This window comes from Coffea arabica, chromosome 2c (assembly GCF_036785885.1).
Source record: "Coffea arabica cultivar ET-39 chromosome 2c, Coffea Arabica ET-39 HiFi, whole genome shotgun sequence".
Classification (NCBI taxonomy): domain Eukaryota; kingdom Viridiplantae; phylum Streptophyta; class Magnoliopsida; order Gentianales; family Rubiaceae; genus Coffea; species Coffea arabica.
The window spans coordinates 72389092-72403282 of record NC_092312.1 but is presented as its reverse complement, the minus strand read 5'-3'; the positions used below and the strand labels follow the sequence as shown (position 1 = coordinate 72403282).

Here is a 14191-nt window from a genome sequence, read left to right as displayed (position 1 = left end):
TTTAGAAAAGATTGTGCTTACTATACATCAAGTGGAAGGCCACAGCTAGCAGTATATGTACAAACTACAGAACACTACAGCACCGAAATGGCACTCAGTCACTCCCCAGTTATACATGTACGGTGCTGTACAGTCTATGCATATAGACAGACACCATACTTTGCAGACAAAAATGGGGAGTCAAGGCACCAATACTAGGTTACAAACAAGTTGAGGATAACATAAACCACTGATATGTCATATTAAGAACACGGACCCAAGCGCATAGACCACTCTCTTATATCCACAATGAGAGTTGAAGACACCTATAACAAAACCTAACCCAAGCACCTTCCGTGCCAAAATTACCAAGCAACTGCCCTTTATGGGTTCCTGTGAGCCTTTCAACTGGGTGTATCTGGAGGGCTACGAAACCCGTCCCAAGTCATCTGAAACACGGGGTCACTGGGTCGTCGAGTCTTCAACATTTGAATGGTTGATTCAACCAATGACTCGTCAGGAAGATAAAAGTTTTCAGCATCAGCCTCCAAAGTCACATAATAATCATCAGTTATTAGTGAAGACTGGCCAAAGTTGATTAGGGATGAAGCTGAATCCTTGAGCGTATTCTCAGATTTCAGAACCTTTTTGTCAATATATTGCATGTAAACTGCCATCTCCCTGTAAAATCTTTCTCTGTCCTTCCTACTTGCTTCAATATATGGCTGCAAAATGAAAGAGCACAAATCATCAGAAGTAAGCATCATTCAATTTGTAAGAGGTCCAAATATTCTGACATTAATTGTATAACTTGTCATTGCAGAGGTGCAATGAATACTTCAGCAATCAAAAAACGGCAGCTACAGAAGCAAAAATAGGCCTAGGAAAATTGCAGGAAATATCAAACACACATGAACAACGTTAAAGCTAATGATAGGGCACATTTAGTATTGGTGTTAAGGTTCTAGCTTCAAACGGTACTGTTTTCCCTAATAACAGCTAAATTAAAGAAGTTGTGGTTTCAGCATGCAGCAGAAGACATATCATATCAACATATTTCAATCTGTACAGCTTACTGCTACGACAAAAAATGATGAAAAGATCGAAGGAACTATACCAGCCGATCATCTTCAGAAAGGTGCCTCCATGCGTCAATTGCCATATCTCTTATGCTACGGCTACCAGAGGCATCCCCGTGTATCTTCCTTAATCTCTGACATTCCATCTTAAGAAACAGCTGATATGAATTTCTTGCTTTTTGTGGAGCACAAAGATCTCTCATCACTGTTTCCTCATCCAAAGATGTCTGGAAGGTGGTTTTCTGCTCTGGTGTTCCAGGCCCTGCTCGAACTTCAAGATTGATTACCACAAAAAGGATAGGTACATTCAAGTCACTAACAAAATCTTCCAGTTTTAGTGCACCATGTAATAGATCAAAGTTTTCATGCTGATTTCTCAGAGCTGAGAATAACAGCATCTTAAAATAATCAGCACGAATTGAAGAAATCCAAAATCCAAGTTATAAGACCAAAGCATTAATTCAAAGTTCAAGTGCTTGTGGCACAATCTAACAGGGATCCAAGGGCTTGTAGTACTGTGCATTTAATTCAAAATCCAAGTCATTGTGGCACAACTCAAGGATCGAAAGCACTGACACACTAATGAGTTACTGATAAGTACTCGTAGCAACATGAATGTATGAAATCTGAGTAGCCCTTAAGTGACTCATCAATCAAAATAGATTAAACCTCTATGAAAAAATGTTTTAAAAAAAAAAAATCCAACCCCTGCTGGCTCAGACTGTATAGCACTACATTGACTTGATACTTTTACCCTTCTGGCACCTCCAGAACATTTCCAAAAGGTTTCATGTATATTTAATCTATGCATGATTTCAACTTTTAAGGAAAGATAAAGTTATGAACCTGATGATCCTTGATAAATATCAAGAATGCATTTCCTTTTTCCTGCTTCATAATCTTGAGAGCAGCATTCACAGGATTTTCGCTTCCCCAGCAAGGAATCATAACTATCACCACCTGCAAATTATGCCTATGCTGCTCAGAAAATAAGGAGACAGTATTCTTTTATCTCCAAAGCTAAATAAATAGGAAAAACATACAGCTGCATGGTTGAAACCATATATACAAATTTCTCAATCAAACTCATAATGACGGAAGGGCTCTAAACTAAATGAATAAAGCAATTTTAGTAGCTTGTTTACCTGTCAGTTTGGACACTTTTGCAGGAGTCCTGTAGTAGTGTATTTGCTCATATTGGCAAAGGAGATTTTCATAAACCTTTTGAATTTGACTTGGTAAGATGGGGGCATGATTTTTGACACTCAATGCGGATGCAACTTCATTCCATTTCCCATCTTTTGATACCTGAAATTTATTTGAAAGCTTATATAATTCCAGAGATGGAACAATTGCCTAATCAACAAAATTTAGGGATGGAATTTCAGTTTATATACAGCAAGGGGCTGTCTGACATATTTATCTTGTAGGAGGAATTACTTGTTCTTGTCAAATTATATTTTTCGTAGTCTCCATCTTTTTCTAAGGCTCATTATTCGAATCACATTGTTTATTTAATTAATAAAGGTAACCCTAGATAAACAAAATCATGGCCAAACACTACCATGGTACACAGACAGCCTGGTAATATAAACATCAGGGACTAAAATGATTCTGACACGTGTTCAACTTTAAAATCCTTTTAATAAGTTTGATCCCCTTCACAAAACTGAAAAAGATGTATCAAGTAAAGCTAACTATTTATTGAACTGTCAGCAAAAACCCAAAAATATCAGGGAGATGTTATGGAGAAACAACTCAGCCCTAAGCCATAAATGCACAATTAGCATCCATTGCTTTATACAAACAGAAAACCTAGTTGAAAAATCGCCTGTGAATAAGAATGTCTGAAGTCCTTTAGTTGAAAAATTAACCAAAGTTTCTTTTGTCTCTCAGAGTTTCTTTCAGAAAAGGAATCGACTTTTATTTTCAAATTCAGCTATAAAAGTATACCGATTGACTCCCACATGTACTACAAACTACGAGTGTGCGCAAAACTGTTAGTTAAAGTGAAAAATGATTGAATTGGAGAAAGAGTGAAGGATAGATGTGCCCATCGAGAATTAAAAAGACAGTGATGACTTTGATAGCGCTATGGAAAGAATAAGTCATAAGTTACTTCAAATTGAAAAGCCATGATATACCTGATAAGATCCCCCTCTCTCGGTCACTTCCTTGAAAACAAGATGCAAGTCCATTTTTGCTTCCCGGAAGTTAAAGCTGCCATTTTTATTCAATCAAATTACTTTCGGTAAGAAAAATGAGTCAAACCAACGTAACCCTAACCAAGTATGCACATCGAAGTAGCTCTAGAAAAGATCATTCTAACAACCAATGAATTTAAATCTAGTTAGGACTCATTTTGTCATGTATCACAACATGAGCTCTCTCTCTTCCAGTGTAGAGCATTGCTTTACAATGACTTGAATCACAGCAAACTTCCCGAACTAACTAAACATAACAGGCAGAGCCCTCATTACTAAACATAGTCATTGATGTTTTGCAAATGAAAATCTGTAACAAAGTCGACGGTTTCCATTCTGGAATTTATAAATCTCATTCTTCTCTTTCAACTGGATTGTCTCTGGTAAGACTCAAAAGCTAAAGATCAAAATCGCTTTTCCTCTCCTTGACGAAAAAAGGTACAAAGTACAATAAGAAAGTTATAATTATTTTTCAACACATATCGTTAGAGTTAGACCTTCTAATTCTAAGAAAACAGAGCTCAAACATAAGTATATTTCGATAAAAATAAGAGATCATTACTCATTACATGAATTAACATACATTGTAGTGTTTTTTCAGCATTTTAATAATCCAAAGGAAAACTTAGAACAAAAAACATCTTTAAGTTTAAAAGCACAATTCAGGAACTTAGCAAGTTGCTCTATAGTCTTTATACATGCTGAGGCGTGGATGCATGGACACACTCATTTCTACAGAGTGTTAAACTAAAAGATTGGAACATAAGAGACTTACACTAAACTGAGCCCTGAGGACTCATTCAACTTGATAAGCTTTTCATAGAAATTATCAATAGCAGATTTTTCTTCCAAACTCTGCTGATCAGTGATGGCCTTCTCCGAAACCCCTTCCTCACAAGCATTTTTATCATCAGACCGTTGAGCTGAGTGATCCTGATTCTGATCATGCTCATCACATTCCTTGATTTTCTTCATCCTTGCACAAGCATTCCTCTTATTTCTACCCATTTTCTTGCAACCCCCTAATCAATTGTGGGCTGAAAGCGCATTTCCTGTTCGGTTGAGTGGATGGCTGCTTGAACCTTGGGAAATTAAAACCACCATCGTACTGAAAGTGGGCACCAGAATACCACAACTGTTCATAATTTAATTCTTTGTTAGCAAATGCTCGAACAGGTGGCGTGCATGCATCAGACATTAGGTCCCAAGTAGACAACATATCCACCGTTGGTAGTGGAATGGAGGCCATTTCTTTGTGGGATTTTGGTTTCCAAGGTTTACAACACATTACTGTGGAATCTCAGCGTATTGTTTCTTTCGATGAATTTGTCTAGGAATTGCGTGTTAGAAAACTAATGTATAAGCACATTCTTGGAGAAAGTGGACACCACTTAATGGTTCATGCATGAAAAACATGCCAGGTAGAATGTGGAAAAATTCTTTTCCTACGTCGGAGTTCTTGGCCATTTCTTTGTTTTTGGATTATACAGTTGGAAAAGTATTTTCTTTATTCAGCTTCTAAGGGGTATAATTTTTCGAGATATGACATTTATCACTGGCTAATGCATCGCCATTAAAGCATAACTTACCAATAGACTTCTACTGTTTGCAATAACTTCCATGTTAAATAGGAGAAATTTTGTTGCAAAATTAATGAAAATAGGTTCCAATTTGATCATTCTGCTATGTTATGGGTGCAACATTCCGCATTTACAATAGGGTCTTTGATTTTTTTTTTTCTTTTTTGTAATGAGTTCATTTTTATATCTTCATATTTCTTGCATACTCTTTTACTTCTTCATACACATTCAAGAGGTTAGATGATCCTTGTTTAGCTAACATCGCCATAGCATGTGATCCTTGTTCATGTTCCTTTGGTAGGGGGTTGATATGACTGGGGATATAGGATGAATTTATGCAGTTTCTTTGAAATGGTTGTAGTCATGGCTGTTAAAGTGCTAGCCGTGATTCTCATCACTACTTCCGGTCTTAGTCGGGAGAAGGGCGCTACAATCCTTTTTCACCTTTTTTTTTTTTAAGGAAAATGTTTATGTGATTTCGATACTGATTACTATCACAAGTTAAAGTAACAGTGGTGAGATTTGAATACAACATTTTACGAAAAAGAGATTCTATCGACTGTGCATTCTATCTAACATCAACAGCATCACATTTCACAGAATCAGAGTATCGATAGTGAATTCTAAACACAACCTTTTACGAGAAAAAGCCGTTACCAACTAAAGCCACTGCATTGCCCTCGCAGGGTAGCTCGGATGGTCACCACTCGCATGGCTCCTGGATTTGGCCAGAGTTCGAGTCGCGTAGTTGACGCGTTCGGAAGTAAGGAGCCTCTGCTTCCGAGTCGCAGTGGAATTAGTCGGGCCCCGTAAGAATTGATCCCCGTAAGAATTGATCCGGATACTCCTGTGTTGACAAAAAAAAAAAAAAAAAAAACTAAAGCCACTGCATTCTACACAATGCGAAGGGCACCACATTCTACTTAGTAGGTAGAATCGAATGACTTTTTATTTGCGCTAATTTCACACGCATTTTCAGTGGTTAGGCACTTTTTAAAATACCCTTTTGTGGATTAAAAAATCTCCTATTATTATGTAGTTATTGTGTTCTAGGTTTAATTGGAAAGGAGGAGGTACTCCATTAATGGAAAATTCACCAACGTGCTCTAATTATACGACTATTTAACCATTAGTGGGGATTTCACCTTATACACCAAAAAATGTCCACGCACATCTTAGGGCTAATATATCATTATATCCTACCCCAAAGGTAGAATCAAATGACTTTTTACTTGTGCAAATTTCACATACATCCTATAGTTAAGTGCTCTTTAATATACCATACTGTAACTTTAAAAAATCTTTACTTATTCCCCGTGTGCTTGATGTTGTAAACAGACAAAAACATAATCCATTAATGTAAATTTCACCGTATATATATATATATATATATATATATATATATATATATATATATATATATATATATATATATCAATAGTATGATTATTTATTTGATTATGAGGATATGATTTTTTCTTAAAAATGCTCCCAATCGAACATTTGCAATCTATACTTTTTCTTATTTGTTTTGAGCTTTTTTTTTATATAGATTTCAAATGTTCATTTAGGTCTTCCAAAGAAAAATATGAGGGTGCGAAATGTCACTAAATTATTGCGAGGTGCTGGTTTTGGTCACCAAAATTTTTTAATTGCCGAAAATGTCACTGAACTAATAAATCTGTATCGTTTTGATCACTCCGTGATCTTATGCCGTTAGGAGAGACGAAAGTAACTTTTTGAGGGGCAATTTCATCTACACAGCTTTTGTCGGAAAAATTTCGTCTGGTAAATGAAGGGTTGAAGATTTTGAGTGTAATTTCTTCACGGAGGAGGATCATTTCGACAAGTTGAAGGGGGAATTAGAAGTAGTGAGAAAATTTTTTCTGGCTGCAAGGAAATTGGAGAATTCTTTTAAAGGACTTGTAGATTTTGTTCATGGAAATAGGGGGAGGCTTTACTTTTCTTCTGAATTAGATCAGGCAATGTCCAGCTTCGACTCAATTGCAGCAGCCTCCATTTTTGGAGATTTTTTGAAGAATTTTAGGCAACAGACCCGATGTCTTGAGATGGTGCAACTCCTTTCGGAATCCAGAATGAGATATTTGCAGTAGCGCTGGGAGCATCACTTGACGAGTGAATGGGAAGAGATGTCTTATGAGAGAAGTGAATTCATTGGTCTTCTCATATCATTCCAACAGAATGTTGAGAACATTCTCTGCCTTGGTATAGTCTGTGATTCATTGGTCTTTTCAATCTTGGAACTTGTTCGAATGAACCCAACATTACTGGAAGAGTTCCATCGCCCCTGGCAGTAGTTTAGTGACATTTCGTGCAATTTGTTCAAAATATTACTAAGGTCTTACGTCAATAGAATTAAGTAACTAGTAGCACTATAGAGTACGACGATAGTGCAATTACGTTAGTAAAACGTGTTTCTATCTATTTTTCACTCTGTTTTGATTGCTATTTTTTAGAGTCTTTATAAAAAAATTACATTATAACAATTCGATGTATGTAAGATTAAAAAAAAATTGAAAAATGCGTTTACTAAAAATATAAAATTTTTTTGATAGGAGTTCAAAATTGACTACAAAAAGCAAACAGTTTTGGAAATCAAGTTTTATGCCTGATCAAAGCATCGAACAAACACGAAGGAAATAGAAGTAAGTCAACTGAAAATTAAAAAGGAAAATAGCTTGGCCGGACAGAAGCCTGGAGACCGATATATACACACGTCAACAATAAATTAACGGCCTTTAGACAATCCAGTTGTTGGACTTTAGAATTGTCCGTCCATTACCTTCGTGTCTTCCTATCAAAAATTTTCCCCTTTTGCAGGATAAGGAGGAATCAGAAATGCCAGCCCTCAAAAATTTTTGACCCCTCCAGATTCTTGATTCTTGAAATCTTAGAACTCTCAAAAACCCTAAACACAGAACATTCCCCTAAAAAATAAAAAATAAAAAAAGGCGAACAACATTGTAATCCTCGAGAAAAGATTATTGTTTGCAGCATTGATAATACTAAAACATTCAGCTGCTGAGAAGGCTGCATGAGTAGTCATCAAGAGCAAAAGCAGAGGTGCTTCAAGGCAGTGTTCTTGGAGACTCAGACTATCTTCAGTAATCAAGAAAGAGTGGAACAATCATGGGTGTGGTTGTCATTGCCAATCCTCAGCCTCATTTTTCATGTTCGACTTTCAGCTTCAGTATTCGCCAAGCTCCTCATCCGAAGTCGTCTTGTCTTAGAATACGCCCTGGCTTCTCTTCTCGTCGATGGTTGAACTGCCCCAGATTAATCCCGTCTAGGTGTGTATTTTTCTGGGTTTATCTTAGATTTTGTAATACTACTCTCTTTTTGTGTTTATAATTGGTTAATTCTGGAAACATTTTGGTGCAAATGGTAGACGAAATATGTCAAAGGTTCTTTTTTTTTTTTTTTTCTGTTTTAAGCGAAAAGGTACCAAATTTCAGATGCTAATATATCAGTGCATAGTCAAGAGTTGGTAGGAGGGGAAAGAATGACTTTTGCACAAGTTATGAGTAGATGATTAGGACTTGGGAGTGTAATGAGTCCCAAAAGAATTGCTTTTCTATGTAAAGGAAAGCTTCAAAATTATGCCATGGCTGATGCTACGTTTAAGGCTTAATCTCTAATAAAAAAAATGGTTAATGGTAGTTTGTATAATAACCTTGAGATTTGAGTCCAAAGAGTTCAAATAAAAGGGATTCAAACAGGACTTTACTTCATTGCCCAGACACCTTTTAAACGAACTTGGGGTTTTGGGTTTTAGGACTTTATTGGGGGAAGCCTTGTGCATTGCATTTTGTACTAAGCTTTTGGTTCACAATATAGTGAGGCATGTCTCAGGCATGCTGGACGATAGCACAAGGGACCAGGCAGCAGTAGTTCTAGTTCACCTTCAAGTCAGAACCTCCTCTGGTTTTTCATACACTTGTTCTGTCTTTCAGCATTTTCAGAAGTAAGATTATGATAGGTCTTCCGGTGGATTTCATTGACGAGGAAGATTTCATCTCAATTTTTTTTGTCTGAAATAGGTTGCAGATAATAAATTAGTGACTGGTCTATTCTTAAGGTAAATCAGTATATTTGTGAAATGAATAACTTGATTCTTCACCTTGGGGTGAATGTTTGCAAAGCACTGATTGCACAGGAGATTGTCACAAAATGGCCTCAGTTACTTGCTCATATTTAACCTGGGAATTGTAATTCCAAGCTAATTGAATTCATAACCCGGGATGAATCATTGTTGACCATGTGCTATATATTGATTTACTGCAGGCTTGAGCATTTTCATCCAAAGTGTTCAGCAACAGAAACTGACGTTTTTAATCAGCTTGCCACTGAGGAAGAAATTTCAGAAGATCTCACAGCTTCTGAGTCAAACTGTTCTGTTCAAATTGTCCATCTCAAATCTGATGTCTTGGAGACTGAAGCGCTCAATTTATTGGCTGAGGGCACTTTTGTAGACATGCTTTTGACAGCATTGCCTGTATGTGTTCCATTTAAAGATTTCTTTATATTGTGATCTCGTCAAGCATCCTCTTACCATGCAAATTGTTGCTTCAAGCTCTTTTTCTTTGTGGTGTTTTGTGTGCTTAACTTGCCTCCTCTTTGTCACTTCATAGGTTTTGTCAGAGGAAGAGCAAAATATCATAGCTGCAACTCCAGCTCATCCTGCAGGATTGTATGGTTAGTTCGTTATAAGTTATGATTGAGAATTCTAGGCTGGGTTCGTGCTAATGACTGTTGGCACTATAAGCTTAAAATAAGCAAGTCAACTTTCTGGGAATGCAGAAACTTTGCTCTACTTTTAAGTGAAGAAAATCAAAATCAGAGAACGGACTATGCTTTTGCTGGAAAAATCTCATTTTATTTCAGGATGCTCTCCGATGGAAAACTAATTAGATTTTAAATTTTTTATGCTAATTTATGTGCATTGTCTAGGTGGTAAGATGGAAAGATATGGTCAATTAAAATGCTTGCTTTCATTAAATTTCCTATATTGGTACATCAGTTGAGCTTGTCACTGACTGTGAAATCATACCAGCTCTGTATGCTAATTGCTTGGCTGGGAATGTGGTGGAACAGCTCTGGAGTTTTGCCTGGCCTGCTTCCATTGCTTTGCTCCATCCAAGTCTTCTTCCTGTTGCTATGATTGGTTTTTTCAGTAAGGTATTTATAATCTGTGTTTACAGTAAGAAAACAATGAGAGAAAAGAGCAAAACTATATAAAAGAAAATTGTACATCATTTTTTTTTTACATGTTCGATGTTCAACAGCTTGCAGTGATTGTTGGAGGTCCGTTAGTAGGAAAGCTCATGGATCATTTTCCCAGAATACCTGCATATAACTATTTGACAATTGCTCAGGTACTTTTTGTTTACTTTCCGTAATAAGTTGGGATGAAAAACCTTTTCTGATCTTCCCTTTCCTAATACTTCGTTTCTGTCAGGCAGCTGCTCAGTTGTTGTCTATAGGAATGATTATTTTTGCTCACACTATTTGTCCCACATCAACATCATCTATTCTTCTCCGGCCTTGGTTTGTCATACTTGTCACGGCTGGGGCAGCAGAGAGATTATCTGGATTGGCCTTGGGAGTTGCAATGGAGCGTGACTGGGTTGTTCTGGTACTACTAATTCAACTCCCTCTTGGTGTCTTCTTGCATGGTGAATACACCTTTTCAACTCCAGTAAAGTGTGTGAGTGGTGTATTGATTAGCATTTTTAATTTTTCAGTTAGCAGGAACTAATCGGCCAATTGCTCTTGCGCAAGCTAATGCTATCATTAGCCGAATTGATCTCCTTTGCGAGGTGATTGTTGTAATACATTCTCAATTCGTTCTGGAAAGCCTTCTTTTACCCTTTCCTTTGATCTAGTCATTACTCTTCTTTGTTGCTTCTTTTTGGGGTTCTGGTAATATTCTTTGCATATAACTGATAATTTAGCATTAATTTCTGCTACATCTAAGAAAAGATATACTAGTCCTCGAGTTGAATGAGTGCCCCCTAAATCATATTATTTGGATCAGCATTTGATTTAGTTAGTGATGATTTGAATGTTTAAGAGAACTGGTGTCTGATAAACTATTCGGTCTTACATTTTTGCAGATTGCAGGAGCTTCAGTATTTGGTATTCTTCTGTCTAAATATCCTTTGGTTGCCTGCTTAAAGCTTGCTGCTGGTTTGATTATATCTGCTCTGCCAATTACGGTAGCAATTTACTTGGCTCTATTTTGTATGCTCTCTGCTGTGCCTTGTGCCATTCTATTGATATTTTTCCTGTCCAATTTAGGTGTTCCTCACATGGTTAACCAACAAGCTATCTGCTGGTGTTCTTGAACGCCCTAAACCTCCAAGTTGTGGCCGAAATTCTAGTATTGAATCTTTGACAGATGATGAGAATATAGGTGAACAATATTGTTATCCACTGTTTGGAGAGTAAGGACCTGTTATTTGTGTGCCAAGTCTTGCTAAGGTGCGCTGAATCTAATCTTTCCTGTTATCAGTGTACAAGAGTTTGCAAGCTATCAAGCATGGATTGGTTGAATACTTGAAGCAACCTGTTCTTCCAGCTAGCCTAGCATATGTGCTACTCTGCTTCAATGGTGTTCTTGCTCCCAGTGAATTAATGACAGCATTCTTAACTCAGCAAGGTATTTTCTGGACTTCAATCTTAGAGTTGTCATGGCTTGTGGGGCACAGCTAGAGGATAGCTTAAAAAATCACATATGAGTAGCTTTTTGTGTCTCTATCACAATGCTATGTCCTTTTCTTGTTCAACCTCTAGGCTGGTTTTGTGCAAATTAAGATCTGGGTGTTCTTGAAATTGTCTCAGGTTTAAATCCATCTATTATTGGAGGCTTCAGTGGGTTATGTGCTTTTATGGGGGTAGCAGCAACTTTTGTTTCAGCAAGCCTGGTCAAGCGATTGGGCATTTTGAAGGTTTCCTTTTTAAGAGATGCAATGCTTTTATTCATTCTAAATATATTCTTCAAATTCTTGGCCTAAGTCTCATGACCTTTAACCAGGCTGGAGCTGCTGGACTGATTTTTCAAGCTTGTCTTCTTACCATAGCTATTGCTGCTTATTGGACTGGATCTATTTCTCAGCAGACACCACTTCTTTTCTTCTTATTTATGATTGTAAGTTGATTTATTTTATTATGTCACATGTTTCTAATTGCAAGTTCTTAATGAGAAAATGACCTTAATTGTCCTTTTATATTTTTTGTGATCTAGAAGTCTTTGTTCTTCAAAATGTTGTGGAACAATTGAAAACTTTATTATAGACATATTCTTGTCATCAATCAATGTTTCTTCAACATTTTGGTCAACCATGCACATTCACTGTACAGATACTTTCAAGATTGGGGCATATGTCATATGATATTGTTGGCCAACAAATTCTGCAAACTGGAATTCCAGAATCCAAAGCAAATCTTATTGGGACGACAGAGGTTTCTGTTGCAAGTTTGGCAGAGTCTGTAATGTTAGGGGTAGCTATAATTGCAAATGATGCTTCACATTTTGGGTTCCTAGCAACACTTTCATTTCTATCAGTGGTCGGGGCCGCATGGTTGTTTTGTAAATGGTTGGTAAATCCTACTGATACGCAAAGGAGCCTTCTCTCATATGACCTAAAGTTTTGACATGTAAGTACCAACAAATTGCCATAATGATCTAGTAGCATGTTTTTATTTTCTTTAATTTCTTAATCCTTTTTATTGTTCATACTTGATAATCTGCGTGAAGTCTGCACTTTTTATTTAAACAATCCTAACTTCTGTGTATAATACACTAGTTGCTGATAAGGACCATCACTTTTTAGAAGTTGAAACAAGCATTGAAAAGAGGTTTTAAGGTTACATGACATAGGAGTAGAGTATGATTTCTGTTTATTTCCTTGGCATACATTTACTGTAAATTTGTGTGTTAAGCCTCTTACTAGAGGTTGATTTACAGTCAAATTTTTTAGTTTTATTGCATGAAAGCCGAGTCTACTGGGGCATCGTGTTTTTGACAATGTGAGAGTAGTAGAGAATTCAAAGTTGAGGATAACGTTTAGAAAAAAGCTACATTTCTTTTAGGCCAGTTTAGAACTCTCCTGAGTTCGAGTATAGCAGCTGGCCAACCTGAAACATATGTAGCTCTACTGCTGCTTGACACATCACCACTAGAAAACTTGTCTTGCCATATTACTAGTGCAAATCCTCTGTGTTTGTGCCAACCCTCTCCCCCCCCCCCCCAACCACCACCACCACAAAAAAAAAAAGAACAGTTGAGGATTGGATTACTTGCAATGTCATCATTTTGTAACTTGTAGTTTTTTTCCATATTCAACAGGTACAATACTATAGCAACATGTTGACTGAAATCCAACCTTAAATACCCTATTTTGGGGGATGGAATCTTTATTGAGGCATGCACAAGGTATACCTTCCCAAAGAACTTGGCAGTTTTGGTAAAATAGTATACTGTTCATGTAGAGTTGATGATAAATTTTTGTACTGTATACTTGAGATATCAACTCTGACATTCAACCATCCATACCTCCTTTCCCCCATATCAAGAAGAAATATGGATTTCAAACAAAGATGACTTGAGTTGTACATAGACCTAACACTTTGTAAATATTCATGTATTAGATAGTGTTTCATTGACACTTCTGATAACTAATTCTTGCTCTCGATTCCTGTAATATCCACTGCATGTGATTCTAAATGATAAAAAGTGAGCATTATCTCCTCGTGCAATGTTTCTATGGGTATTTTGTTGTTTCTTAATGCTTACAGGGCTTCCTTTTGAACTGAAATATCAGAATTTATGAAATTGAATTTAAGGAAAAATTAGTGTAGGCAATCTGTGGTTGCGTTAAACTCCATATATAACTCGGCTGTTTAACTTTGTGCCATGTGTGCTCGTATATGGCGACTTCTGAAATGAGTGCATGTGTGATGATACGTTTTACAGTTCAGCAACATTTTTGCACTCTTGATGCAACTTTTCCAGCTCAGTTGGAGATTGGTTGTTTACTTCTTAAGCTATGCTTTTGAATTTTGAAGTTAAATTACATTTAATAGTTTTATAGTTGGCTATTATTGGTGTGAGAAACCCAATTGAGGTTATCAAGAGAGGTTGGTAAGGAAGCTTTTTGAAGTAGGAGTGGCCTAGCTACTCGTGCTAAGGTATCTTGTTAAATCAGCTTGTTCCTACGTCAGGCAGGGACATGCTTTTGAACTAATAATTAAAGTTGTGTGTGCCCTTTGGATGACTTTCTTGCTGGAAGCTTGTTCAAAATAGTTCTGAAAGATAAAATCAAGT

The 14191-nt window shown here is 36.8% G+C and overlaps 2 protein-coding genes across 2 annotated transcripts; one reads left to right on the top strand and one right to left on the bottom strand.

The window, feature by feature from the left end:
* LOC113727809 (putative high mobility group B protein 11) lies at nucleotides 1-4833 on the bottom strand. The gene is made up of 6 exons (XM_027252167.2): nucleotides 4038-4833; nucleotides 3203-3278; nucleotides 2204-2366; nucleotides 1905-2018; nucleotides 1097-1320; nucleotides 1-704 (listed from the first exon to the last, which is right to left on the bottom strand). Exons 1-6 carry the CDS (start codon nucleotides 4268-4270, stop codon nucleotides 384-386), a joined length of 1131 nt encoding a protein of 376 aa, XP_027107968.1. The 5' UTR covers nucleotides 4271-4833; the 3' UTR covers nucleotides 1-383.
* A 2799-nt stretch (nucleotides 4834-7632) lies between these two features.
* Nucleotides 7633-13616, top strand: LOC113727808 (solute carrier family 40 member 3, chloroplastic-like). Its single transcript, XM_027252165.2, has 14 exons — nucleotides 7633-8153; nucleotides 9148-9358; nucleotides 9495-9558; nucleotides 9917-10041; nucleotides 10149-10238; nucleotides 10322-10498; nucleotides 10608-10682; nucleotides 10980-11081; nucleotides 11164-11278; nucleotides 11378-11524; nucleotides 11707-11813; nucleotides 11900-12013; nucleotides 12226-12522; nucleotides 13214-13616. Exons 1-13 carry the CDS (start codon nucleotides 7993-7995, stop codon nucleotides 12517-12519), a joined length of 1782 nt encoding a protein of 593 aa, XP_027107966.1. The 5' UTR covers nucleotides 7633-7992; the 3' UTR covers nucleotides 12520-12522; nucleotides 13214-13616.
* The last annotated feature ends 575 nt before the right edge of the window (nucleotides 13617-14191 follow it).